General features: G+C 44.2%; 1 protein-coding gene across 1 annotated transcript; it reads left to right on the plus strand.

Moving 5' to 3' along the window:
* Positions 1–267: 267 nt before the first annotated feature.
* Positions 268–25,069, plus strand: LOC139660016 (importin-13-like). Its single transcript, XM_071538052.1, has 22 exons — positions 268–351; positions 7,090–7,215; positions 7,320–7,676; positions 8,135–8,388; positions 12,568–12,708; positions 13,064–13,205; positions 13,848–14,014; positions 14,411–14,531; positions 15,189–15,336; positions 15,527–15,708; positions 15,985–16,011; positions 16,336–16,470; positions 18,386–18,538; positions 18,710–18,790; positions 18,902–19,039; positions 19,565–19,661; positions 21,696–21,748; positions 23,586–23,652; positions 23,849–23,907; positions 24,014–24,103; positions 24,274–24,455; positions 24,679–25,069. Exons 1-22 carry the CDS (start codon positions 283–285, stop codon positions 24,773–24,775), a joined length of 2,886 nt encoding a protein of 961 aa, XP_071394153.1. The 5' UTR covers positions 268–282; the 3' UTR covers positions 24,776–25,069.
* Positions 25,070–26,274: the final 1,205 nt, after the last annotated feature.

Below are 26,274 nucleotides of genomic sequence, written 5' to 3' on the forward strand. Positions count from 1 at the left end.
ATATTAGCGCTAGCTATTGCTAAGGTATTTTCCAATAGAGTAAGTTAGCGTCAGCTAACGTTAGCTAGCCTGCTCCTTAAGTAAGCGAGCTAGCGTTAGCTTGCCGGTTAGCTTGTTGTGTTATCATTAAGCCTAATTTGGGATGCGATCAAGCTCATAGATTCCGATTGCTACTCTGGAAATATTCTGGAAATGGCATAAACAAGAAAGCGAATTTAACGTTGTCTAGCTCCTGAATTTGTTCCTCCTCTCTGATCATTTGACAGCTCCGTCAGCGGAGATATGGAGACACCGGGGAGGATAGCAACCACACCGGACGCCCTGGACTTCACAGTGGAAAACGTGGAGAAGGTTAGTCTTTCGACCAGTCAACGTATACATTATCAGGGTTTTGTGATACAAAGCAGTGGCCATGCAGGAGATGTGAGAGACGGCTTGAGATGCATTAATTTGCTAGGTAGCCACAACATGCAATCATTTTCAGTACTACTTTGGTCTGGGGAGATAATGTTTTTATGTTGGCATATAGGGATCCAGTTCATCTCTCCCCGTAGCATCTGTACTCATGTCTTCAAATTACCCTTGACTGTATAACTGATCATCAAGAAAGGAAAGATCAGATGAGAACAAGAGAATAAGACCAAAACTCAAATAGGACAGACTGGCAGACTATTTAGGTCCTGCAGGTTGTAGCCCACCAGTGAACTCACTCCATCTCTGTCACTGTGAAATGCGTGTCTAGGTCTTGTTCTTCTGTGTGTGTGTGTGTGTGCGCGCGTGCGCGCGCGCGCACACGCTTGACTGTGGCTGCTAGGTTGCTGTGATGAATCTCCCTGTTGCTGGGTGGCCACTGACTTGGGCCAGAGGGGAGGGGTGGGGAGACAATAGGGAGGAGAGAGAGAGGTAAGGTGTTTCTGTAGAAGAGCAGAGTTGATGTGATGAGATGGATTGGGGGATGGAGGGAGAGGGGTGGTGGTGGGAGGGGGGGGGGGGGGGGGTGATGTCTGTGACAGTGCCAGTAGAGAAGAGAGGGGAGAGGGGGTTGGGGCGGGGGCGGGGGCGGGGGTGAGATGGGAGGGTGGTGATGCGACAGTCATGATTAGAAGCAGGCTGGGTGGGAGAGAAAGCAAATTCCTGTATAGGGTAAAATGGTTTGGTGGCTCTGATAGTTTCTGGTGTAATAAAGGAAGAAGAAGAAGAATGGTAAACAGTGAGAGAGGACCTGTCTCCCTGTAGATAATCTGTTTCTCATTGCTTTGTGTCTCATTTCTACAGGTGGAGGGAGTGGTGGTGGTGTGTGTGTGTGTGTGTGTGTGTGTGTGTGTGTGTGTGTGTGTGTGTGTGTGTGTGTGTGTGTGTGTGTGTACTGTATATCCACTAGTAGCAAAGATAGAAAGAAAAGGCAAAACAGTTTCTCTTGTATTGTTCATTGTTGACTAATCTGAGAGAAAATACTAGTCATATACCTTTTAAGAAAATATCTAATTCATTTTACATGGGAGGCTCTTCAATAGAGGTTCTATTATGGTGTGAGTGTGTCATTTGTTTTTTTTAAATAAGTGACACTAAGTCCTCACAGATTAGCCTCACATGTAATTTTCATCAAATCTGGTGATTTTTCTTGGGTTTTGGGAGTATTTAAGGTAGATTTTTCTTATCTTATATTTCTATCTATATTTCTATCACAGCGATAACAACATTTGGTTAAACTGCTACATCTGAACTCATGTTAAACAAGTCTGATTGTTTTTCATTTAATGTTAAAATATTAGGCGTAATTTTTCATATTATAATAAGTATTAGTACCTGCGTAATCTTAGTCTCCTCATAATACTCGTTATATCTTTAAATATCTATCAGGAAGTTCTTGCGCATAACCATGTCATTAACCACATATTTGATGTGTTTTATGATTTGTTGAGAATAAAAATCCAATTAAGTCTGAACAAAGCGTTTTCACCTTGAGTCAGAGTTGCTTAAAATTTATGCAGTGTCATTGTCAAAATGCTAAAGGATAATTGCTAGGTGAGTATTACCTCTTACCCTTCTTTGAGATCATTCAAATTATTTTCATATTTGGATGGGGAAATTTAAGTGATTTTTTTGCATTTAAATCATAGATCAAATATTAGGGCAGTGTTGAGACTTGGTGCCTTTCACCTTTAATAAAACCTGCGCTAGAGCAAAAAGTGGGAACATAGCAGGGACTAGTGTGAAAAACACCCAAATTCCCTTGAACTGCTAAGAAAAAAAAATCACTGCAGAGGAAACACTGATGTTCTCACTGATCTTCCCGTCCTCTTCGTGCGACATTGGATTACAGTACAATGAAGCCTATTGAGAAAATGTCATGACATTTTCTTCTAATTTTATTAGTTTTTTTTAAGTGGTTAAAAGTTGAAGGTACCTTTTCAGATCCTCTGAAAGCCTGTGTCAGCATTCAGTCTGTGCCAAGAGGGCTATTTTATTAAAAGTTTTAAGAAGATTGGAGTTAAAATACCATGTCATTTTTTCCTTTCCATATTATTTTACTTGCAGCACCCTCTTCCTGGTTAATTTAGCTAAGATGGCATCTTTGTGCTTAATTAGTAACAGAATCAGCAAGATGTTGGTGTTCATCCACCCTAATGGGAAGGAGACGATAAGCTGCCTCAGAATCTCTTGAGTGCAACCAGAGCTTCACATTAGCATCCGCGTCAGACCACCAGCTTAATGCTTTTTGAAAAGTCTGAGACGCAGCTGGTAATTTTATTATCTTCACTACCTGACAGTCACAGCAGCAGGTAACTGGAAACACACACACAAGCACACACACACACACACACACACCACCATCAAACATCTCTGCAGTGTGGAACCGGAAATCAATAGAAAGCCAAATTGTGCTTCCCATAAGTGGATAGGAACGACAGCCATTGCTAAAGGAGTGAACTCACAAAAAGACCAGCGGTGCAGAATTGTCACTAGCGCAGTGGGATGTGAAAGAGTGTGTGTGTGTTTGTATACTTGGTGGTGGAGATGATGGTTCCTGGCCCTGTACTTGTGTGTGTGTGTGTGTGGCCGATAGACAGCCTTTTGTTCGGTCTCGGGGTCAGTCGAACACAGTGCTGCATTGTCAGTATCTGTGTGTGTTGAACGGTTACGTATACTGCCTTACATTTCCGCTTGACTATAATTAGCCTCGTCGAGAATCGAAATCTATCCACCAAGCAAGAGGAATTCTGGGTAATTCAGGGCACTAGTGAGGTTTTTTGTTGTTTTGCATATCCCTCTGAGGCACAGGAGTACTGTACCGCCAGAGGGCTGCGCAGCTCAGGGTCGGCCAGTGTCAGAGTCTTGCTCAAGGGCACTTTGACAGCGGTTGGCCTCCTGATAACGGGACGGTCTGCGTAACCGCCAGGTCACCCTGCCGCCCACAGAGGATTTTATCTCGAGCCCATTCAGCATTACACAACTCGCAGACTCTCTCTCTTGGCTTGTGAGCCACTTCTTTTATATACGGCAGGATTGGAAACTTAATTCCAGTCAAGTTAGAGTAAGATGTACGCGATAGCAAGCGTAGCCTTTTATATTGAATTATTTTATGGACCTTAAAAGCGGAGGAGACGGATCCAGCCTGCCAGCTAAAGTATAATGTAGAACAGAGCCGGGCAGTGGAATTTGACACTGAGAAATGCTGCGTGCTGTATTGAGTAGTTTTGCAGTGGATGGAGAGGCTATTTCAGTGAGAGACGGAGAAAGATGGGATCATGAGCATTACCATCCACTTACTGACAGATTTAAACATAAGCACGGGTCTTGTAGGTTACATGAGATACAGTTGGGCTAATCTGACCCCAACTGTTTGTTTCCTCTATCGATTCTGGTTTCTTTTTTAGGAGGCAGACACAAGGTATCGTATCATGCCTATTGATTAAGTGACTAGCTAATCAGTCTGCTGAATTATGTGGAAAGGGAAATTTTCTATATAGCTGACGTTTGCATGTTAAGATACTTGGTGGAAGAGTTTCTTCGCTCTGTGTGTGTGTGTGGACACTTGTATCTTTCATGCGGTGCTGGGATTTTGTCGCTATTGGCAACATGGTATTCTTTTAATTTCTTTCTTGGCCGACTGCAGTCAACAGCCACCCGCGCACACCCTCACACACACTCGCACACAAACACAAACTATTCTTTACTGTTCTGCTCATTAGTCTTCATTCCTCTGCATATTCTTTGATTCTGACAGTTATTATTATGGATTCGATGGGTCAGCGGTGTGATGATGCCTTCATCAATACTGCAGCGTTAATTAGAAGTAGCGGCTGCCTTCTCATTACTAGGATGACTTTGAGCGTTACACTCTAGCGGACAGATGGCTCAAGAACACAGTGAACCTAGGGCAGCGAGATGCCGCCGCCTGCTGCGTGTCAGGGCAGTGTCCAAAGACATGTGTAAATGTACATGTGTGAGTGTGTGTGTGTGTGTGTGTGCTGTTTTGTGTACCTATGACGCATGAGCATGCAGGTGAAGAAAGATTCCTGTGAAATATACTCAAAGCTTAAAAATCCTCCTCCAACTCATCTGCTTCTCTTTATCTACATCTCCTCCTTTTGTGATCGGTAATGGATTTAATAAGGGAAATCAATAAGGGACAATGGTTTTTACCTAGATTCACCTCATCATGAAAAGAGTTAGTGTCCCTGATATTCTGTACATTCAATGTAGCTTTACATGTAGGCCTTGATTCCTCTCCTTGCCTCACTTTTTTAAATGGTCTCTATTTCTATTTCTATTTTCTCTCTTTAAGAAGCAACTGTAGGCCATGATGTTTTTTTCTCCCCACCCTCACCACACCAAACACATAGCCCTTCTACCTTCAAATAGCATATGTTCACACAGCTCAGGCTCTAGACTAGTTATTCTCCAGGGCTTGGGACTGAGTGCACAAGTGTATACCAGCCACATCCATGGTGAGAGCAGATGGTGAATCTGCCTAACAGAGAGATGCTTTTTTACCTGCATCCCTCCTCCCCTCCTCCTCTTGTTGTGAAAGGAGTGTAGAGGAGGCTGATGACCTTTGACAGCGTCTGCCAAGAGCAAGCCATCCTTAGGTGAAGCCAGGTGGTCTAGGCAGGTTGCCGCCATCTGTAGATTCAGTGGTTGCTACAATTATCAACTCTACTGTATCTACGGGTGTGTATACTTTTTTGCAATTTTTTATGATTGTTGCTCTTCATCTACACCAGGAAACCAATTACTAGTGGCCAATTACAAGCATTTGGCCTCATGAACTGCTACATGTCTCGCAAGATGTCTAGCAGGAGACAGCCAGCAGTTCTTTGTGAGAAGATTAAAGCAGCAAAATGAACAGACACTTTTGTGTCTTTTGCTTTGATATGAGCCTAGGAAGGACGGACACACACGCGCACAGACACGGCGCTGTTTGGGATTTGATAAGAAGAGGTCTGCAATCACAGTGGACTGCAGTAATGATCCACTGCTGCTTTGATCTCCGATATCACAGCCTCGTTTATAGAGGGAAGAGCAGAGCTCTGAATAAAGAAACCAGTCTGTTGCTTTTTGGTATGAAGGCATGATAATGATCCATACAGAGACCTTACCAAAATCACAATACAATACCAAATTCATATTTGATCATTATCATGACATTATCTGTCATTCAACCTCCTCATTAATCTCTCCTGTTTTAATGAAAAAATGGTACATTATTGAATCAGTGCAATGGGGTTCCTTCCAACCGCCCTGAAATTGTGAAGATTCATACTTACAGACAGCTAAACATCACCAATGGGAGAGCTCGATGTTTGTGGAGGAGAGACCTAACTGATAAGAGCTAATGTGAGTCACGCACATACACACCTGCTGCTTTTTGTGTGTGCATATCTCTCTCACACACACACACACACATATGCACCGACGCCACCTGACTCTCTGTGAACAATAGGCTCATTAACACCCAGCCAGCCGTGTTCAGAGTCTCGTACAGTAAGTGGAGACAGATAATTGCGTTGCAGGATTGTAGACGGGGAGAGAAAGCCACCTGAGACTCTCTGCTTCCAGTAGGCATTGATGTTGTATTGATGTTCCTCTCTACAGCGGCAGTTGCATCACCTTACTCTGTAACACATCATCGTTTCTTTACAGTGTTATTCATCCTCCCTAGTTAGACAGCCTGAGCAACTCTAATGGAGCAATGGGGGGAAAAAATGAAAGTGGAAGGGTGGATGTTAGAGGAAGACTGAAATGAGGATAGAGAGCGGAGGGATGGAGAGAAACTGGACTGTCAGTTGAGGCTGGAGTGAGGTGAATGGAGAGAGAGAGAAGAGAGAGGGGGAAAAAAAAAGGAGAGACCGGCTGGTGGTGGAGGAATTGATGTGAGCAGGCCGCGGGGGGTAAAGACAAGGATCAGAAGCTGAATGAGTGAATAGATTTTTTTTTTTTGTGTTGTTTGTCAGACACTTAGTGCTGGCAGCTAGCGGTTTTGGTTCATTGAGCGTGTACATGTGTGTGAAAGAGAGGGAGACGGAGAGAGGAGAAAGCATGTTTTTTAGCAGAGCGGTGCCTAAACCTCTAGTACTGCCAGGATTAGAGGTGTCTGCTTAATTAATGTTTCCTCTTTCCCCTCTTTTTTATTTCACTCTCCCACACTCCCCCTTTATCTCCTTTTTCTTTGGCTCGCTCCTTCTCGTCCTCCCTGCGCTCAAGCACTCATATTACTCAGAGCTGTACTTCAGAGAGTGCTGTTTTCAGGTCATTGCTTTCTCCATTGTTCAGGTTTTAAAGGCAAAATATCTGTGCATGCGTGTGCGTTTGCCTGTTTGTGAGTGAGAAAAGATGCACATTCCTCAAGGTAGCAAGCTCTTTCCACCGTACAAAGACTTAACAGACTGTCTTCTTTCAGTTGGTCTGTTATCCCCGACACCCGCTATTGTCATTTGTGTGTGGAGTGGAGTTGTAAACATTGCTCACATGGACTTTGTTAATACAAAGTTGTTAAACCCCCTCAAGGTTCAGTAGCCATATATTTTATGGATTCTTTGCACCTCTCACTCAGGTTTTTCTTCTGTCTCTCTTCTTTACTCCTAGGCTCTCCACCAGTTGTACTATGATCCCAATATAGAGAACAAGAATCTGGCCCAGAAATGGCTGATGCAGGCCCAGGTCTCTCCTCAGGCCTGGCAGTTCTGCTGGGCCCTGCTCAGCCCAGATAAGGTATGACGTACACACATACACACTCACAGGTACACACACACACACACACAAAGAGGAGAAACAACATTTTGCAGCATTTGTGTCCAACATATCTTCTCCCATAGGTTCCAGAGATCCAGTACTTTGGCGCCAGCGCGCTCCACACGAAGATCTCTCGCTACTGGTCGGACATCCCCACAGACCAGTATGAGTCTCTGAAGACCCAGCTGTTCTCCCAGATTGCCTGCTTCTCCTCCGGCTCCAAGATGGTGCTCACTCGGCTGTGCGTGGCCCTGGCCTCTCTGGCGCTCAACACCATGCCCGAGGCCTGGCCCGGCGCGGTGGCGGAGATGGTGCGGGTGTTCCAGGAGGAAGGGGGAGGGGTGGATGGGCGGGCACGCTGCCTGGCACTGCTGGAGCTGCTCACCGTCCTGCCTGAGGAGTTCCAGACCAGCCGCCTGCCGCAGTACAGGAAGGGACAGGTATGGGACGCTCCAGAGGAGGTGGAAGCTAATCTGTGTGGAGCTACAGCTCTAGATCAGAAATGCTGAGCTGTAGTTAAGCACAATATTCATGGGTTTTCTTTAGTCTTCAGATTAATTTGTTGGTCGGGCAGAGGAAACATTAAAGACCCCATCGAATGGCGTCTTTACTTCCTTGATTTGATGCATCTGGTGTTGAAACAGAATGTTGGGGTGGGACATAATGCAGTGAGGGATCATTCAAAAGTCTAAACCAATGGAGTATGAGTCAGCGAGAGAAAGGCAATTATATTTGATGGTTTTATTAGTTAAAAATGTATATTTAAGCCTACTGGTGCAGCATGAGGTCACCATTAAAGATACTCTGTTTTCCAGGAAATAAAAATAACAGGAGTTCATTTCATAGGGACTTTAACAATAGACCATCTAACCCTGGTTATCTCCCTCTCTCCCGGTAGGTGCGGGGGGCCCTGGGCCGTGAGTGGGGGTCAGTGTGTCCCTTGCTGCAGCAGCTGCTGCGAAGGGCGGACAGCCCCGGGGCAGTGAAAGCTCGCGTGCTGCGCTGCCTGTCATCCTGGGTGCTGCTGGATGTGCCCCTAAGTGAGAGCGAAGGCCTGGTGCAGGACTGCTTCACTGCCCTGCCCGACCCAGAGCTCTTCGACACCGCGGTAGAGGCGATAGTCAACGCCATCTCACAGCCCGACTCCCAAAGGTGTGTGCATTTGTGTCCGTGTGTGTGTGCGTGTGTGTGTGTGTGTGTGTGTGTGTGCGTGCGTGCGTGTGGACCCAAACAGTTGAAGAAAGCAATAAGGATAAGATGGCATGAAAGAGCTGCTTGTGAGGATGAGAAGACAATGGGCAACAAAGAGATGATGATGATGATACATAGAAAAATAACAATGAGGGGGGAGAGGGGGCGGTATAATGGGAGGTAGAGGGGGGAGAGAGAGAGGGAGGGAGAGAGAGATGCATAAGCCAAGGGCAGGGAACAGACAGAGTGGGCATTGGAAGGGCATCAGGGGAGGGAGGAGGGGAGGAAGGGAGAGAGGGAGGAAGGGAGGGATTGATACAGGGCAAGTTGACAGCCAGGGGGAGGAGAGCGGCATTTCTCGGTTGGCTGGCGTTGCCATGGTTACAGAGCCATGGAGAGATGTCATCATGCCCCGGTTGATTCAGACATGGCAGGCACCCATTACCCCTCCCCTAGAGAGAGAGAGAGAGAGAGAGAGAGAGAGGGACGGAGGGCGGGGGTGACAGGGCGATGCTAAGAGAAGATAGGGTTACAGAGAGGTGGGAGAGATGGGGTGCAAAGACGAAGAGGGCAGGGGAAGGTGTGAAAGTGTGTGAGAATAAGAGACTTCATCCTACATACCCCCGCACTGCTTCACAGGCACGTAGGATCTATGAAGTTGCTGCTGACAAGTCAGCTTAAACACACACACACACACACACACAGCAGATGGTGGGGAGGAGAATTAATGGCGTTGGAGTTACAGGTAGAACATCCTCAGCCTCAGTAGCTGTTGCTGTTTTCCTAGAGGACAGAGTAGTTTAGTCATGGATGAGATTCTTCTTATTTCTTGATTTCAGTTCTTTGGACACTTAATGCCCATTCATTGTTAATAAATGTATTTTTTTTTCCTGTTTTTTTTGTGTTTGCCGATCACATATCCCTGAGTCATGTCTGTGTGCGTGCCTCTGTGTGTTTGTCAAGTCCTCCCAAATGTCTTGACCCTCTCATTAGTACGGTCACTGAGCCACATGGGGCCTGTGTTTTTGACAGCATAACAGTGTGTGATTTATGGGGTTACATTAGTGGGGCTATACTGTCTTTGCTGTGCGTGTGCGTTTGTGCGTGTGTGCATGAGTGAGAGAAAAAGGAAAAGAAATGAATCTATCAGAAGACACGGTAGAAGGGTTTTCTCTGTATTCTTCCTCCTTAGAAAGTCTTTGCCCGCCTCTTCTTCCTCCTGTAGATTCTGCTCTCTTTGTCTATTCTATCTATTTTATCTTCTCTCTCGCTCTCTCTCTACCTCTCTGTTTCTCTCTGTTCTTCCCCTTCTCTTTCCCCTCTCTCCCCATCCCTGCTAAGCCCTCCTCCCTGTCTCTTGTTCTCTCTCTCTGTTTAAACACATTACAGTCAACTCATTTGGGAGGATGCTATTGGTCCAGCTGCATCCTGTTGCCAGGCAACCCATTTCCCCTGTCTCGGAGTGTTGCAGTAATTGCAGAGGGGATCAGAGGTGGGGAGAGGGGGAGGGGGGCAGGGAGTAGGGGGTGAGAGAGCGAGAGAGAGAGAGCAAGAGAGAGGAAGAGAGAGAGAGAGGGGGGGGGTGTGGGGGGATAAAGGCGGAGTCAAGTGGGAGGCAGAAAGTGTAATATGTAATAGAGGGGTAAGAGAGGGGAGAAAGGAGGACCATGAGTTGGAGAAGGGGAGACTGCAGCAGACAGTCTCCAAGGAATGCTCAGAATGTCATCTCTTATGAGAGGGAAACACACATACAAATCCATTCTGCGCTTTTAATCTCACCCCCCACACACACACACACACACACAATATCCCCCTCCCCAAGCTAAGAGTGCACGACCTGCATCTCCAAAGCGCCTCGTTAAAAATGAATGATCTTCTGAGTGCATGAGTGCAGTCTGCCCTCCATATATATACACACACAGTCACTCGCACACAGGGCTAAGCTAAGTGCAATCGGCTCTCATAGAGTTAGTCAGACAGTCAAACCCAGAGGATGTAGGCCAACCACACACAAACACAGGTACAGGCCGATTAGATAAACCCAGACCAGAGTTTCCGTTAACTGGTCTATTACAGTTTTTGGCTGGTAAAATGTACAGCTGTCTGACAGATAAATACGTTGTCAGCCAAAATGTGCAGCGGAAAATGTGACAACTAAATAAATCAATCAAAAGCGTAATCAAATGATGATTAACTGACCATAAAATTACTCCAAACAGCTCGTGCAGCATAATCCAAGTGTTCTAAAGCCAAACAATTGCACTGTGGGTATAAAAAGTCCAATATTTACCTCGTTATCTCCTAGATTTTCTACACTAACCCTAACTGTCACTACAGTAGCAAGCTGATGCTACCTTCAAATGCCGTTGGAAATATTGTAATTACGGGTAGAGTGCGCTCTAATAAAGTGTTAAAAATAAATTGGAAAGTTGAATTTTACATGATAGCCACAGTGCAATGATAGCCAATAAACACATTCAACTAGAATGATTTCAATTACAAAACTGATGTGAATATTTTCGTTTTTATTCTGCCATTGCAGCACAAACTGGCTCTGTACCACTTGGTTTCCAAAATAGTCACAAAAAAAGATACTTTTGTTTCAGGGTCCGTATTGTTATTTCTGACTAAAAAGTACTTGAATACACAATGTAGAAGTACGAGCTGACGAGGAGCGTGATGGCCGTTACACTCTTCCACCATATCACTGACAGCCAAAAGACCTGCAAGAAAAAAAAGTTTCCTTTCCGTTGACTCGACTGTTAATAAAATGCATTTGTTGGATCATTGCATTTGGTTTGAATTATTTATTGCTGTTAATGCTAGCCTATTTAAAACAGAATCCTGACATCTTACCAGCCATGTTGGCCGGCAAAAAAAAATGTCTAACAGAAACCCTGAGCCAGACTTGTACTCACAGCAGGGTGGAGCTCTCCAGAGATGGCTGAATCAGCGTGGGCTGCTGAGTAGGGGACTTGGCCTCATAACACAGGATCGCAGACATGGCTTCTCGGCTCATAAGAGGGCCCATGGGAAATTTGTATAATAAAAATGCTGTCGAGGGCCGCGGCAAGAGATGCATTTAACCTGCAAAACACAGGGTCCATATCAGTGTCCCTTTTTTTTTTAAAGGTTTCATCCATTTATTTGTTTGTTTGAACAATACAGCATTAAAGCCGCCTCTGAAAGAGATTTAGAGTCGAACCACAACATACAAGCGTAGAATGCATAATGGTCTAAAGTTTGCTCACAAGAAAAAAAAATGAGTCTCTACACCAGTATTCAGGTTGTCTCCTTATTTTCTTTTTAATCCTGGTGAAGTCACACAACCTTGCTCTGTCATTGATGAATATTCATTGACTTGCACCCGCGTCCTTATCGACATTCTCATGAAGGATGGAACGACACCTGCATACCATGCAACCCCCCCCCAGGGCTCACACACACATCATATGGTTTGCATTTATAGCATTCACACGTACACATAATGTTCTCAGCGACATTCAAGACACACATGCACGCACGTACGCCCTTCATCTCAAAATGTCACCCCTTCACTTGCTGTCATAAAGGATGACGGGAAGACTGCTCTCGAGTCTGATGTCACATGAGCAGATGTGTGTGTGTGTGTGTGTGTGTGTGTGTGTATGCCTGTGCATCCATGTGCGTATGTAAGTGTGTGTGTGTGCGCGCATGCATGTGTTTTAGCTGGAGTGAGGGAATTGTAAATGGCTGAGACAGCAGGAAGAAGACGGCATAATAACTGACAGCAGTGGGGTGCAGCTTTTAGTAGGAGCCTTGAATAGATTTTCCGGTTCCCTGGTAGATGTGTGGGTTTTTTGGGGTGGGTGTGCAGGATCAAAGTTTCGAGTGACTCGGACTGAGATTTGATTTGAAATAAACACTTGTCATGAGGAGAGGCAGTAAATACACAAACCCAGCTGTGAGCTGTGTGAGTCAGTTATGTATTCACTATCAGAGGCCCCCGGCTGGGCTTTGTGTTGTTGTTCTCCTCCCATGTACAGCACTGTATGAGTTGCTAACTCATGTTTTGTAAATGAACTAGGCTCCTAACTGTCATTTCTGGTGTTTGTGTGCTTGTGTGTGCGCACGTGTGTGTGTGTGTGTATTTGAGTATAGATATGTGAACACCCTGCTGAAGCTGGTTCCCCAAGTGCTGGCCCTCCAGGAGCAGCTCAGAGAGGCTGTGCAGAGCGGAGACATGGAGACCTGCCATGGGATCTGCCGCATCGCCGTCACACTGGGAGAGAACCACTCCAGGTTTGTGTGTGTGTGTGTGTGTTATTGGTCACTCTCCATATAAACTGTTGTCCCACCCCCATTTTAGCATCTGACAGGCCTTGTGTACCCATGTACTTACTGTACTGTACGACTGTCAAATCAGTCAAGAGATTCTGCTCTTTCCCATCTGTTTCACTCTTTTTGTTTTGTTTCTTTTCTCTCCTCTGCTGGGTAGAATACAGATGTCAGTTCAGTTTGGATGAATCTCTCTCTCTCTCTTTCTCTTTCTCTTTCTCTTTCTCTTTCTCTTTCTCTTTCTCTTTCTCTTTCTTTTTCTCTTTCTCTTTCTCTCACTCTCTCTTTCACTCTAACCCTCTCCCCCTCATCTCTGCAGGACTCTGTTGGAGCAGGTGGAGCACTGGCAGGGCTTCCTGGCTTTAGTCAACATGATCATGTTTTGTACGGGGATCCCTGGCCACTACCCAGTCAACGAGACCACCAGCTCCCTCACACTCACATTCTGGTACACACTACAAGTACGTACCCCGCTGCACATGGGCCACTTACGGGTACTTGCGACATATTGCTAACTGGTGATTGTTGCTACCAGTCTGTCTCTCACTGTAATAGTCTAAGTGTGGATAAAGGCCAGCTAATGTAGATGATCAGTGTTGAGAGTGGGTGTGGCTCTGGGATGCAAGAACTTACTGTTTAGCCTTCTGTAGGCGTTCTGGGTCCAGTTCAATGAAGCATGGTGGGAGGTGACTGCTTGATATCCCCAATGACGCACCCGCTCTCACCCACCTGCTTTACCACTAACATCCAAGCTAGGTTCCTACGTCCATGCTCAGCCAGACAGCAAGGGATAGTTAAATCAGATCCTGTGTAGGGGGAAATGTAGTTGACAAAGTGAACATCATGATAGCTTAGCAAAAAAATATTTGATATGGTTCACTGCCAATCTAAAAGTATGAATGGGAATCTATGAGCAGGGGAGTATTATGTATCCCACTGGCATGTTTTTCCTCTGGGTCTGTCTTTTATGTGATAATGTTGCACCACAGCCATTGACTATTCACTATAAGCCCTCGCTCTTAGTCTATGAAGTGCATAAATAATCTTTTATGTTCTGGACCCAAAACTATTTTGCCTCTCCTTCTCTGTTCCTCCGTCTTCAGGATGAAATCATGTCGTTTGAGTCGGACAGGCAGGCGGTGTATCTGCAGGTCTACAGGCCGGTATATTTCCAGCTGGTGGACGTTCTGCTGCACAAAGCCCAGTTCCCATCTGACCAGGAGTATGCATCCTGGTCCTCAGACGAGAAAGAGCAGTTCAGGATCTACAGGTATGTGTGTGTCTGCGTGTGTGTGTGTGTGTGTGTGTGTGTGTGTGACTGAGCGTCTTTCTGTGCATATGCCTATGTCTGCGGCGCACTATTGTGTGCCAGCGTCTCAGTGATGATCTAAGTGTTTCAGAAATTACTTGCTGACAGGTTGATTGGTCAGCAAATGAGTGTGTTTTTCTCTAATACACTCTCACTGATCTGGCAGCTGAGAGGGCAGAAACTACTGTCTGGCTGCGGACCAGATGATAGACAGAAAAGCATTTGTTTACGTGCGTGTTAAACGGAAAGGATTTAAGTCTGTCAGGTAGATTAACCAGATAAGGTTTTAAGATTGCCAGGTAGATTATCAGATATTCTCGCCTCTAAAATGTGTGTGTTTGCATGTCTGTCCTTCAGGGTGGATATCTCAGACACACTCATGTACGTGTACGAGATGCTGGGAGCAGAGCTGCTTAGTAACCTGTATGATAAACTAGGAAGACTGTTGACTAACACAGAACAGCCCACGTCATGGCAGGTAGGTGAGACATACACAGACACAGACACACATACACATGCCCACTCAAATAAAGAACATTGGAGATAACAAGCAAAGAGACAAATGTGAAGTATTTTCACTGTCTAAGAGCTGCTTGGAGCACCAGGACTGAAAAAGTATTGTAGCAGATTTTAGAAACTGTACCGTACTATAGAGCTTTAAGTTATGTTTAAGGACCGGTGCTTAAATGTAAAGTGTTTCACATCGTTATACTCTTGTCAACTTGCATAAAATTCACACTGTATGAATATAAAGAATTGTAAAAACATAGTATGTATACACAGATAAAATCTACTATATGTTTTTTACCAAACAATCATGCTCCAGGTGGCTTTATATAATCATATGCGTCACTCTGTTGTGCATCAGCAAAATATGTCTTGGTGGAAACACTTTTTTGTAGTATTTAAACAATTTTAAGTATTTTTTTTAGGTTACATTTATCTTATTTTGGTGTTTGAGTTTCATACATTTTGTTTCTGCCACAGTAACATTTTAGAATCAAAACCTTGATACTTTGCCTTGGTACAAGTACCAAAGTAAAATTTTCGGTATTGTTACAACACTACTCTCTTACTCACTCAACTCTCTCACACACAGACACACACACACACTGACTGTGTTCTCTCCCTCCAGCACACAGAAGCATTGCTGTACGGCTTCCAGTCCATAGCAGAGACAATAGATGTGAATTACTCGGACGTCATCCCAGGCCTGATAGGACTCATCCCCAGAATCAACATCAACAATGTCCAACTGGCGGACACCGTCATGTTCACTATAGGTGAGACACTTACACACAAGTCTCAAGTTTATTGGAGTTTCAATTGGAGTTCAGCACATTTCACAAAGGTTAACACAAAAGAAGTGTAGTTAAAAGAAAAAGACAGCACAGGACTGAGAACTGTTTCAGCTCAGTAAAGCACACTAATGGCTTCCCATTCAGCTTATGAACTGTTTTAATCCCCCACTAGGTGCTCTAGCAGAGTGGCTGGCAGATCACCCAGTGATGCTGAGTAGTGTCCTGCCCTTGGTGCTACAGGCCTTAGGGAACCCGGACCTTTCTGTTTCCTCTGTCTCCACTCTCAAGAAAATCTGCAGGGAGTGTAAATACGACCTGCCGCCCTACGCAACCAACATAGTAGCCGTCTCTCAGGTATGTGTGTGTATCAACCTTTTTAGACATACTACCATCCAGCTAGTCTAACATCAGAACCAATGATAATCAGTTTTAAGACAGTGTTATATTTAAGTTTTAAAAGGCTAAGGAGTTGCAGTCTTTTTTAATGTTGCTGCTTCTTAGAAATATTTACTCTCTGAAATCACTTCAGATGTATTATTTTGGAGTAAACTTTCATGGCTAAATTGAGAAAGTTTTGATGTGTCCTCAAAATACTAACCATCTCTCTCTGTCTTTTTCTCCTCTCTCAAGGAGGTGCTCATAAAGCAGATCCACAAGGTCAGTGCTTTGTCTCTCTCTCTCTTTGTCGCTCTCTCTCACTCTCTCTCTCTCTCTCTCTCTCTCTCTCTCTCTCTCTCTCTCTCTCTCTCTCTCTCTCTCTCTCTCTCTCTCTCTGTCTGTCTGGCACTCGGCTCAAAAGTGACAGTGCTATATCCATTAGAGTCAACGTTATGAAAGAATTATGTAATAAGTTTGTAGTCTAAGGATGGCACAGTGTGTGATGTAAGAAGTGTTTGTGGTTACCTGGACAGAACTTTATCGATGACTAAATAAATTTTTTTTTAAAAAGCCTCTAAAACCTCTGATCCTCTCTTCTTGCAGACCAGTCAGTGCATGTGGCTGATGCAGGCTCTCGGTTTCCTGCTCTCTGCTCTCCCAGTGGAGGACATCCTTAGAAACCTCCACTCTCCTCATCACCCCTACATCCAGCAACTGGAGAAGCTAGCAGACGAGACGGTGCGTAAGCAGAACAACATGTACACACACACACACACACACACACACACACACACACACACACACACACACACACACACAGCAGGCACAGTTTGGACTCCGGCCATAGGAGCAGGCCTTGTGTCTGTGTGGAGCCTCTGTAATGGAACATTTCTCTGCGGGACCAGATTGGATTTGACCCTGCACCATGGGCTAGTGATTCACAGGGCAGTACCAAAAAGACACACACCCTCTCTCTCTCTCTCACATGCACACACACCCACACACACCCAAGCCACCACACACACACACACGCCCCCACCAGAGGAAGAGAGAGAACACCCATGCTGAACGTGTATTCAGAAAATGAAGAGGTGCCTAGACAAACATAGGCTTGCATTCACACACACACACACACACACACACACGCAGTGATATGAAGAAAATTACTTACCCTGTTTAAATGTCAAGGTCTAATGAAGCCTGGGTGCACAGACTTTCACACTGGATGCTACAAATATGGAGCTGACATTATCTAAAAATAAGCGCTTGATATTATCTGTGCGGAACGAAGGAGACTTTCTCTCCTGATCCATTGTTCCACCGTCAGCAAAGACCTCTGCTGGGTGAATAGAGATGTCAGTTTAGATGAAGCTTTTCATCTCTCTGTCTCTCTCTCTCTCTCTCTCTCTCTCTCTCTCTCTCTCTCTCTCTCTCTCTCTCTCTCTCTCTCTCTCTCTCTCTCTCTCTCTCTCTCTCTCTCTCTCTCTCTCTCTCTCTCTCTCTCTCTCTCTCTCTCTCTGTCTGTCTCCCCCCCCCCCCTCTCTCTCTCTGTCTCTCTGTCTCTCCCTTCCTCCCTGACTTTGTCGCTTTCTTATTGTTTTCTGTCTAGCTTTTTGATATATGGCCATTACATCAGACTAGGAAATCAGGTGCTGTTCTGGAGCCTGACAAATAGTGGCACCTAGTGGGGAGACCTTCAAGGTTAATTTATACTGGGGATGAATGACCATCATGTTGGTGGGGGGCCAAGAAAATGGTCTAGACACCGTGATGAGGCTTGCAGTCAGTATGAGCGCACACTGCTCATTTTGAGAACTTTACATATCATTACATCAGTACAAATCATTACAAGCATTACATCAGTGCAATAAGCCTGTAATGAACAGAATAAAAGACCTTGAATTATGTTCAGCAAGTCATTCAGTTTTCCAGGTTATATGATTTATGAAAATGAAATTTTTAAAGCACATTATAAATCATGTATGACAATTTCATCTTTAAAACACCTTTAAACAGTGATATAGTACTACTAGTAGTAGTTTAAGTAGTAACATGTGACTAAAAGGTGCCTATCTGTGTTACAAGGCTTGTCCAGTTTTATTCAGGAATGTGTACAGCAAAACTATATGAACAATGTTTGAGAGGGAGATGGATGGGTAAAGGGAGTTGCTGTAGCTATTAGAGAGTGCGGCGGACATGTTTCTTTTCTTCATTTTCTTTTGTCACTGTTCACCATGGAGACGGAGCAGTGATTAAACTCTACTAATGAAGCCTTAATTACCGATGTTACCTGTGGGAGAAGTGTATATGTGCGCGCGTGTGTGTGTATGAGAAGGAGCCATCGCTTTCTTTCAATCACATGATTGAACTACTTCCCCATCCTGTGATTGACTTTCTTTTATTCTTCTAAAACCTATTCATGAATTGTTGACATGGTTAGAATAAAACTGTGGGAGTATGTCTAGCTTGGAAGGTAATGTATGTTCTTAAATAGTTTAGCAATTATGGAGATTTCAAAGGCGGGCGTTTTTCAAAGCAGGCACTAATGCGCTCAATGAGTCAAATGGAGACTGGGTTGTACAGTAGCAAATTATGCTTTCAATTGGAGTCATTGGTAAATAACATTTCCTTTATCTCTTTATTCTCCCTGCAGCCCAATCCCTCCAATAAACTAGCAATCATCCACATCTTGGGGCTGCTGTCCAATCTGTTCACTACTCTGGACATCAGCAAGCAGGACGATGAGTCAGGGGAGGGATCAGCACCACCTGTCAAAACAACCCCACCCCCACCTGGACCAAACCCGGTCAGTCACCACACCAACACCATCACTTGCTGTCTGTTATTGCTCATAGACAACCCATGTATAAATGCAATAGTTAGAGATATTCCTTTCCATGTTCAGAATGGTTTCTTTCCATTCTGTTTATAATGAAGTATATGTGTGTGTGTGTGTGTGTCCGCCCCCATGTTTCAGGTGGTGGTGGTTTTGCAGCAAGTGTTTGCTCTCATACAGACTGTGCTCAGCAAGTGGCTCAACGACTCGCAGGTTGTAGAGGTGAGTCTTCAGCATGTCTCGGCACAGATGACACCTGTGCTTTTCATAAAATCGTCCACTTAATCAGATACGAAGACACTTCAGTGTTACTGATCTGACGTTGTCCCTCAGGCGGTGTGCGCTATCTTTGAGAAGTCGGTGAAGACTCTGCTGCATGACTTTGCTCCCATGGTGTCTCAGCTGAGCGAGATGCTCGGGCAGATGTACAGTACAATACCCCAGGCCTCAGCCCTGGACCTCACACGACAGGTACACACACACACACACACACACACACACACACACACACACACACACACGTGCATACATGCAAGGAGATTTTACAGCCATCTTAAAAGCCTTGTCAGAAAGTGCCGTCTACCAGCTAATACACGATACACTGACTAGGACAGGAGGTAAAAAATGATACAGTATAATATAACAATTTCGCCCACAGTAATGTATTCATGAGTTGACTCTTGAGCATTTTTTTTTTTTTTTTTACATTTCAATGCCACATACGACCAAATAATAAATCAATGAACCCCTTGAATTGCACTCAGTAATTTATTATTAACGTCTTTTTAGTCACACATAAAATTGATTCTGACATTTTTTGGCTTAAGTGATATTTTGCAAACTACTAATCAAATACTAATCAAAGTCAAGAACAATGAATAATAAATTGCAATGTTGCATCATCTAATCACAATACAGACCCCTCACTGTCTTGGGATATAGGCAGTCGATGGATAGTGTACTGATAGTGTCTGATTAGCAGTCTTGATGTTTCAGATGGTGCATATCTTTGCCAGTGAGACAGACCACTTCCCACCCATCAAGGCTCTGTTTGAGCTTGTTACCTCGGTAACGCTCTCCATCTTCCAGCAAGGTAGGGGGTCCAGCAGGGAGGGGCTGTCAGTACTGTTGAAATGTGTCTGTTTGAGTTATTGGTAGATCTCTGGTTGTTATTGATTTGTTTAGTTTTAGTTCATATTTATTTTCAGAGGGTCCAGAATCCTATTTCTGTGTAGCCGAGGGAAAGAAGGGAATGTGAACAAATTCTAAAGAATTTGTTTCATATTTTCTGTATGTTATGATGCCATATACTCCCATTTCCTTTTGAGATTGCTTGGGTAGACTGTGAAATACTATTGCGTTTCTGGATTGCAAAGCAGCGATACTAAAATAGCTTAGCCCGGGGGCCACATTTGGAAAATGACAAAGGGTCAGAGGCCATCTGACACTGATTTCACAGTCAACCTTTAAATGTTTGCAGTCATTACTCAATGTGGGTGAAACCGCAAATTAGGCTGTTGGCTCGATGTGTTGAAGTAAGGATGTTTCAAATGATCGTCTGATCAATGCAGACTCGACTTCCCGCTACCACTGCACTGGTCATTGATTAAATCATTTTCAGACCATAATGCTTTGCTTCAAACTTGTGCAGTAAACAAGTTACAAAGTTTTCTGTATTGATCACTCTAGAAAGCTTATTCACAAAGTTGTTTTTTATGAAGTTGTGGATGAAATCACTGTTTCAACATTTTGGCCACAGAAAATGCATTTCATATTGTTAAGTGTCCAAGAGCCAATCAGAAATTTCCTCATGGGTCGCAGGTGGCCCCCGGGCCAGAGGGTTTGACTGTCACTCAGCATTAGCTGGACATCAACCAGTTCATGTTACATTCACCATAAGGATGCTTGTACCAGTTCTGTCTGCCTCTCCTCCCCCCTTTTCGTTGTCCCCTTCTTCCCTTCCTCCTTTCCTGCTTTGACTGGTTAAGTAATGGCTGCCTGTCCTCCTGCCTCTTAACTCTTTCTTTTCTGAGCAGGTGCCCTTTAATATACAGTAGCTCTGTGGCCACTAGCTTATTCAGTTGGCTGCCGGATAACATAGCAGGGGAAACCAACTCAGGATGGCTTCAGCCGCTGCTGGGCCATGAGGAGAGTTGGTCACTCCATTACAGCCCTCTGAATAAGCCCCGTTTTCTCTTGAGGGGTTGTGCGTGGATGAGGGCTGGAGGGGGGTATTGAGCAGGAAACTTGTTTGGAGTCTGGGAACGGCTAAAGCTGGGCGCGCACTACAGGAGTTTGTTCAGTTCTATTCCAATATTGCTGTTGGAGTCCTTCCAACATCGATCTTAACGCATCAGAGAAAATCAGGCATGTTTGAACTACATGAATCTCAAAGCGGATTCTTCACTGGCTAGAAAGGCCCAGTGGTTTCTCTAGGAATTGTGTGTTTAATTTTGCATTCCTGGCAATCTGTCATATTTAGAAAAAAAAAGTCTTGTAGTCTGTGTCCAGCATAAGGGAGGGTGTGATCTCATAACCTATACTGATCTTTGAGCGGGATTTCATACTGATGGCTATGGGTTGGCCTTTTAAGGGAAGGGGATCTTATGGACCAGTTCTGAATGGACCCTAACGGTAACCTCTTCCCCTGAGGCACTTATCACATCTGAGAGGACATGTGTGGGCTATCAGCTGATGTGGTGCCTTGGGGTAATGGGTAAGGGGGTTCATTCGGGTTTGGTGCCCCCTTTTTCTCCAAACTGTCACAGTAACAGAGGTGCCTCCTGGGTTCCCACTCCAAACCCACTTTTGTTTTTTTAGGTTTGTTCTTTTTCTCTCGTTACTTCTTTCTTTCTTTTTTTTCCTCTCCAAACGGACCCATGTCTTCGTCTTCTGCCTGTTTTTTGTTTTTTGTTTGTTTGTTCTCTGTTTTTCCGAGACTCTGCCAAAGCTTCATATGCCTCCCCCCTTTCTCCCCTTTGTTCCTTACTCACGTGTGAATTATTTCGATGAAATATTTTTGAGTTCTCTTTTATTTCCACATGACTGTTGAATCTATTCAGTTGCTGTTTGTATATTATTCTTATTCTCTTATGATTTCTTAAGTTTCATCTTTATTATATTTTAGGACCCAGGGATCATCCTGATATTGTTGATTCATTTATGCAACTCCAAGCTCAGGTGTGTTTTTGGTTTCTTATTTCATTCACTTTGGGTTTCTCTCTCTCTTTCTCTCTAATTTCTCTCTGTTTCTCTCTCTTTTTCTCCCTCTCTACCTCTTTCTGTTCTTTGTTACTGGGTCCTAGTGTGACCCATCACATAGGCAAGGCAGTGGAATGAAACATTAGGGGAATGTTTGAACGAGAGACTTGGGTCTCTCCTCAAATGCTCTTGATTCTAACAAAGTCACCTTGCCACGCACAAGCTGGGTGTTACTAGTCCATGACGATCATATTGATTTCATGTAGGGTTTTCATTTTACCTACAGACACTCACTTTATCCACTAGCAATATGCTCAGCGAGGGCTGGACTACGATAAGCATGAGAAATGATTTCGCTATCAATATATAACGATATCTGCCACTGTCGGGTAAAAACCTTATATCTACAAAATGTCAAATTTTTAGGAACTAAGAAAAACAGCCTTGTTTTTAGTTTGATGACAATGCATTTTTGATGTTATTCAATAGGTTTTGACAGGGTTTCAGAAACCCAAGAGGTCAGAGAATTCTCTCAAGCCACAGAGGACCGTGTAATCCTTCAACCGAAAATGAAAATCACCAAGATTGGAGTTGTGAGGTCTCCGCAGACAACAAAGATATGCAAAATCACATCTCTGAATCAAATTTCACTACATTTAACTGCATGGTAATATAAAGTATAATTAAACTGTAATTTTCAAATAATCCCTAATCTCATTTTGTAAGAGATTTTAATTAGTGTTTGCAGTTTCATAATTAATTTAGATAACAAACTAGTATCGCGATAACTCAATATCATCATTTCATGATTCGATTGTATTGAAAGACGATAAACGATAATATTGAATTATTGTCCAGCTCTACATGCAATTTAGAAAACTGAAAAATGAGTACATATGGCAAGTTGAGAATTAAATTATGGATGGGACATTTGTCACAGGTCATGCTCCTAAATTCCTCTAAATCTCCTCTCTGTGCTCTAAACTCAATATGAATTCACATTTGCTTCTTGTAAAAACATCAGCATATGTAGAGCCCAAGATGAAATGTTCTGGTCGGTGGGCGTTCTGGTCGGCCGGTCAGTGGCCCCAGGTGACGGTTTAGTCTCTGAGCCCAGTCCTCTTCTGAAGTCATTCCAGCCCAGAGCCAATCAAAGCCCCAATGAATTAATATTCAACTAATATTAATCAGTCCAGACAATTGGCTGATGGCTCTTATGTTTTATATTTTTGTCTCCCTTCTTCATTCTTCTTCCTTTGTTTTCTATCTTTGGATAGATCTGACCTTCATCTCTCTCCCTTTCCCTCTCTCCCTCTCTCCTCTCCATCCTGAATGAGTTCATTATTATGAGATGAGTTGTATTTCTCTTTATCTGCACATGTTAATTACTTACAGACTTCTGTTGCATATTCAATCCAGTCAACCAAAAACAAGGAAAAGTAATGTTTCAAATAAAATTGATTTCAAAAGAAACAAAGCCAAAACCACCATTGCCTTTAGTTTGACTTAAGTTTCCAATGATTTTGAATGTTTGATTTTTTGCAGTTTGTTTGTTATACCTGCTGAGTTCTGCATTGGAGGATCTCTGTATGAGTTTGGATATAGTTTCTCCTAGACAGACGGAGAGAGTAGTATAGCCTGGTAGGCAGATCTGTTGTCGGTCTTCTGTTGCTGTCAGATCCGGCTACCAGGCTGAGCGGGTATTTTGGAGAACAGTATTTTGAAAGAGCATATGAATTGGAATGTGGGGAAGCAGCTCCAGCTGGGTTAGGCCCACAAAAATATACTCTACTTCATGCCTTTATCTGCCTCCTAGGCCCTCAAACGGAAGCCCGATTTGTTCTTGTCTGAGAGTCTTGACGTGAAAGCAGTTTTCCACTGTGGTAAGTTGGCACATCATTTACATGCACACACACACACACACACATACCTACACACTGTATTCGGGTGTTTTTGTTTCCCTGCCTGTAAAACACGCGCTTGTCAATATCCAAAGTACAAAGTGTGAGTGTTTGACATTATCCTTCAATTGTTTATGTTTCCTGATCGCTGCCTCCTCCCTCTCTCTCCTTTCTCTAGGAGTTCTGTCACTCAAATTTCCCGAGGCTCCAACAGTCAAGTCCACGTGCTTGTTCTTTGTGAGCGCACACACACACACACACACTTAAAAACGCTGCAAAAATATACAGATTAATTATACCAGCAGGTTCCTTTGTGCTGATTGTCCCTCTGTGTCTGCCTTAGACGGAGTTGTTGCCCCGCTGCTCAGATGTGCCGCCAGTGGCCAGAGTGGTGCAGGAGGACGGCAAACTACTGGTGCAGGCCGTGCTGGAGGTGAGAAGCATTAGCAGGATTGCATCATAGAAAGGCCTTAATATTTCACTGATACTGTAGTTGGATAAGTTGTCACACATCAAACGCCCTTATGTACTTGTCCCAGTTCTTCCTCTCTTGTAATTATTATTTTGTCCCTAAAGTAAAATGCCCTTCTGCTCTCTCTCCAGGGGATCGGGGGCGGAGCGTCCCGGAGTCTGATGGACCAGTTTGCAGAAGTGCTTTTCTGTCTGAACAAGCACTGCTTCGCTCTGCTGTCCGTGTGGCTGAAGGAGGCACTGCAGCCTCCGGGTTTCCCCTCGTCACGGGTCACGGCCGATCAGAAAGACACCTTCTCACAGCAGATACTCAGGTAACACACAGTAGTAGTAACACACACATCCACACAGTATCGTTATAGTATCTTGCCCACATTTACATGCTGTGTACTTGTACATTTGTTTAGAGGGTTGTCTGCTAATGAGATCATTTCAGTCGGCCAACCACATGATTTTTGCCATAAGCTTGTTCATTATATGTATTTGCTCTCTCTTTTTTGTCCCCCTCTCCACTGCTCCCCCTCCTCCACCCTGCAGAGAGCGAGTGAACAAGCGGAGGGTGAAGGACATAGTGAAGGAGTTCACCCTGGTGTGCAGAGGGCTCCATGGTACAGAGTATGCAGCTGAATACTGAAACTCTACCCTTGAACTTTGACCTAACCGTGACCTCTGCCCTCAATGCAAAACGGCTGGATGCCCCTACACAACAATACAGTTCTCACAAACCCCAACACTGAAGATTTCATTAAATGATTGTAATGATACCCGCCCCGCTACAGGACAAGACATGGAACCATTCCAGTGCAAACCTGCCATCGGATTAACGGACGAACAGCACTATTACATCCACAGTGGCTTTAGGGAGGCTGCCTTCTCTGCTCTGATCTTTATTTTCTCTCTCTCTCTCTCTCTCTCTCTCTCTCTATATCTCTCTTCTCTCTCTCTCTTCTCCTCTCTCTCTCTCTCTCTCTCTCTCTCTCTCTCTCTCTCTCTCTCTTCTCTCTCTCTCTCTCTCTCTCTCTCTCTTCCCTCCCCCTCTCTCTCTCTCTCCCCCTCTCTATTTTTTTCCCCTGTATCGAAGAGCTTTGAGCAGCACTCCCAGCATGCTCTCTGTTCATGCCTCTTTCTTTTTTCTTTTTCTATTTTCTTCTGCCTTTCTAGATCTTCCGTGGCTCCTAGGTTGTTTCCTGGTGATTAGCATCCATATGAAATGGTAGTGGTATCGTACGTAGCTAGTTGACGTTATTTTTCGAATGAAATCAAATTAATTATATAAATGTATATGTATACATGTATAGAAAGACGGGGTTGTCAGTCCTGCTGCTGCTAATGGGAAGAGAGAAGGACCAATGTCAGGAGGGGATTCTGCAGGCAAAAAGACATTTATACAATACTCTATACACACTCATGCCCTGTGCTCTCTGCATTTGCCAAATTATCGTGGAACGTTTTGTGAACTATTTTGTTTTTCCCTTATATCTGCCTTTGTGGGGCATGAGTGGTGAAAGAAAACTGAAGACCACATACTGGACTAAAATCAGTCTGCTCTCTTGCCCAGCCCTTTATCTATAGGGCTGTACCTCATGTACATACAGCTCCACCCAGTCATACTGTAGTCTCCCCTGGATGTAGAGTGTGGTTTTTATGTAGTGGTCCCTTAGGGAAAGCAGGACTGCTTAGGGAGATGCTGGAGTGAACAGGAGTGACAGTAGTTGGCAGGGAGAAAGGGGCACAACATGGAAACGGAGAAGGGAACCGATCGTTTGGAGGGATTAATAATCCTGAAGTTGGACTGCATAGTCACTGTAATCGTGCAAAATTATTAATCAAGTTGTGCATATTAACAGTTATTACTGAACACTTCTGTGTATTTGAGTGTATGCGTGTGTACATACCTGTATGTGTGAGAGGCTGTGTGTGCACAGATGTATCTTTTCCACTTGTTCAGTGCACTTATATTGGACCTACACGTGCATAACTTCCTCCTATCTTTAAACAGAGGCCCTATCCATTTCTCTACGCCACTCTCATTTAGACTGCTCTTTTCTTGAGGACTGACCAGGCATGCCTAGTACTTCACCTCCGCTGCTCACTGGCAATCACACCCATCTATTAACCTCCTGATCACCTGGA

Source organism: Centroberyx affinis, unplaced genomic scaffold (assembly GCF_046629955.1).
Source record: "Centroberyx affinis isolate AG114_WGS23_722 - 3 ecotype Tasmania unplaced genomic scaffold, CSIRO-AGI_Caff_v1 ptg003191l_1, whole genome shotgun sequence".
In the NCBI taxonomy this organism is placed as follows: domain Eukaryota; kingdom Metazoa; phylum Chordata; class Actinopteri; order Beryciformes; family Berycidae; genus Centroberyx; species Centroberyx affinis.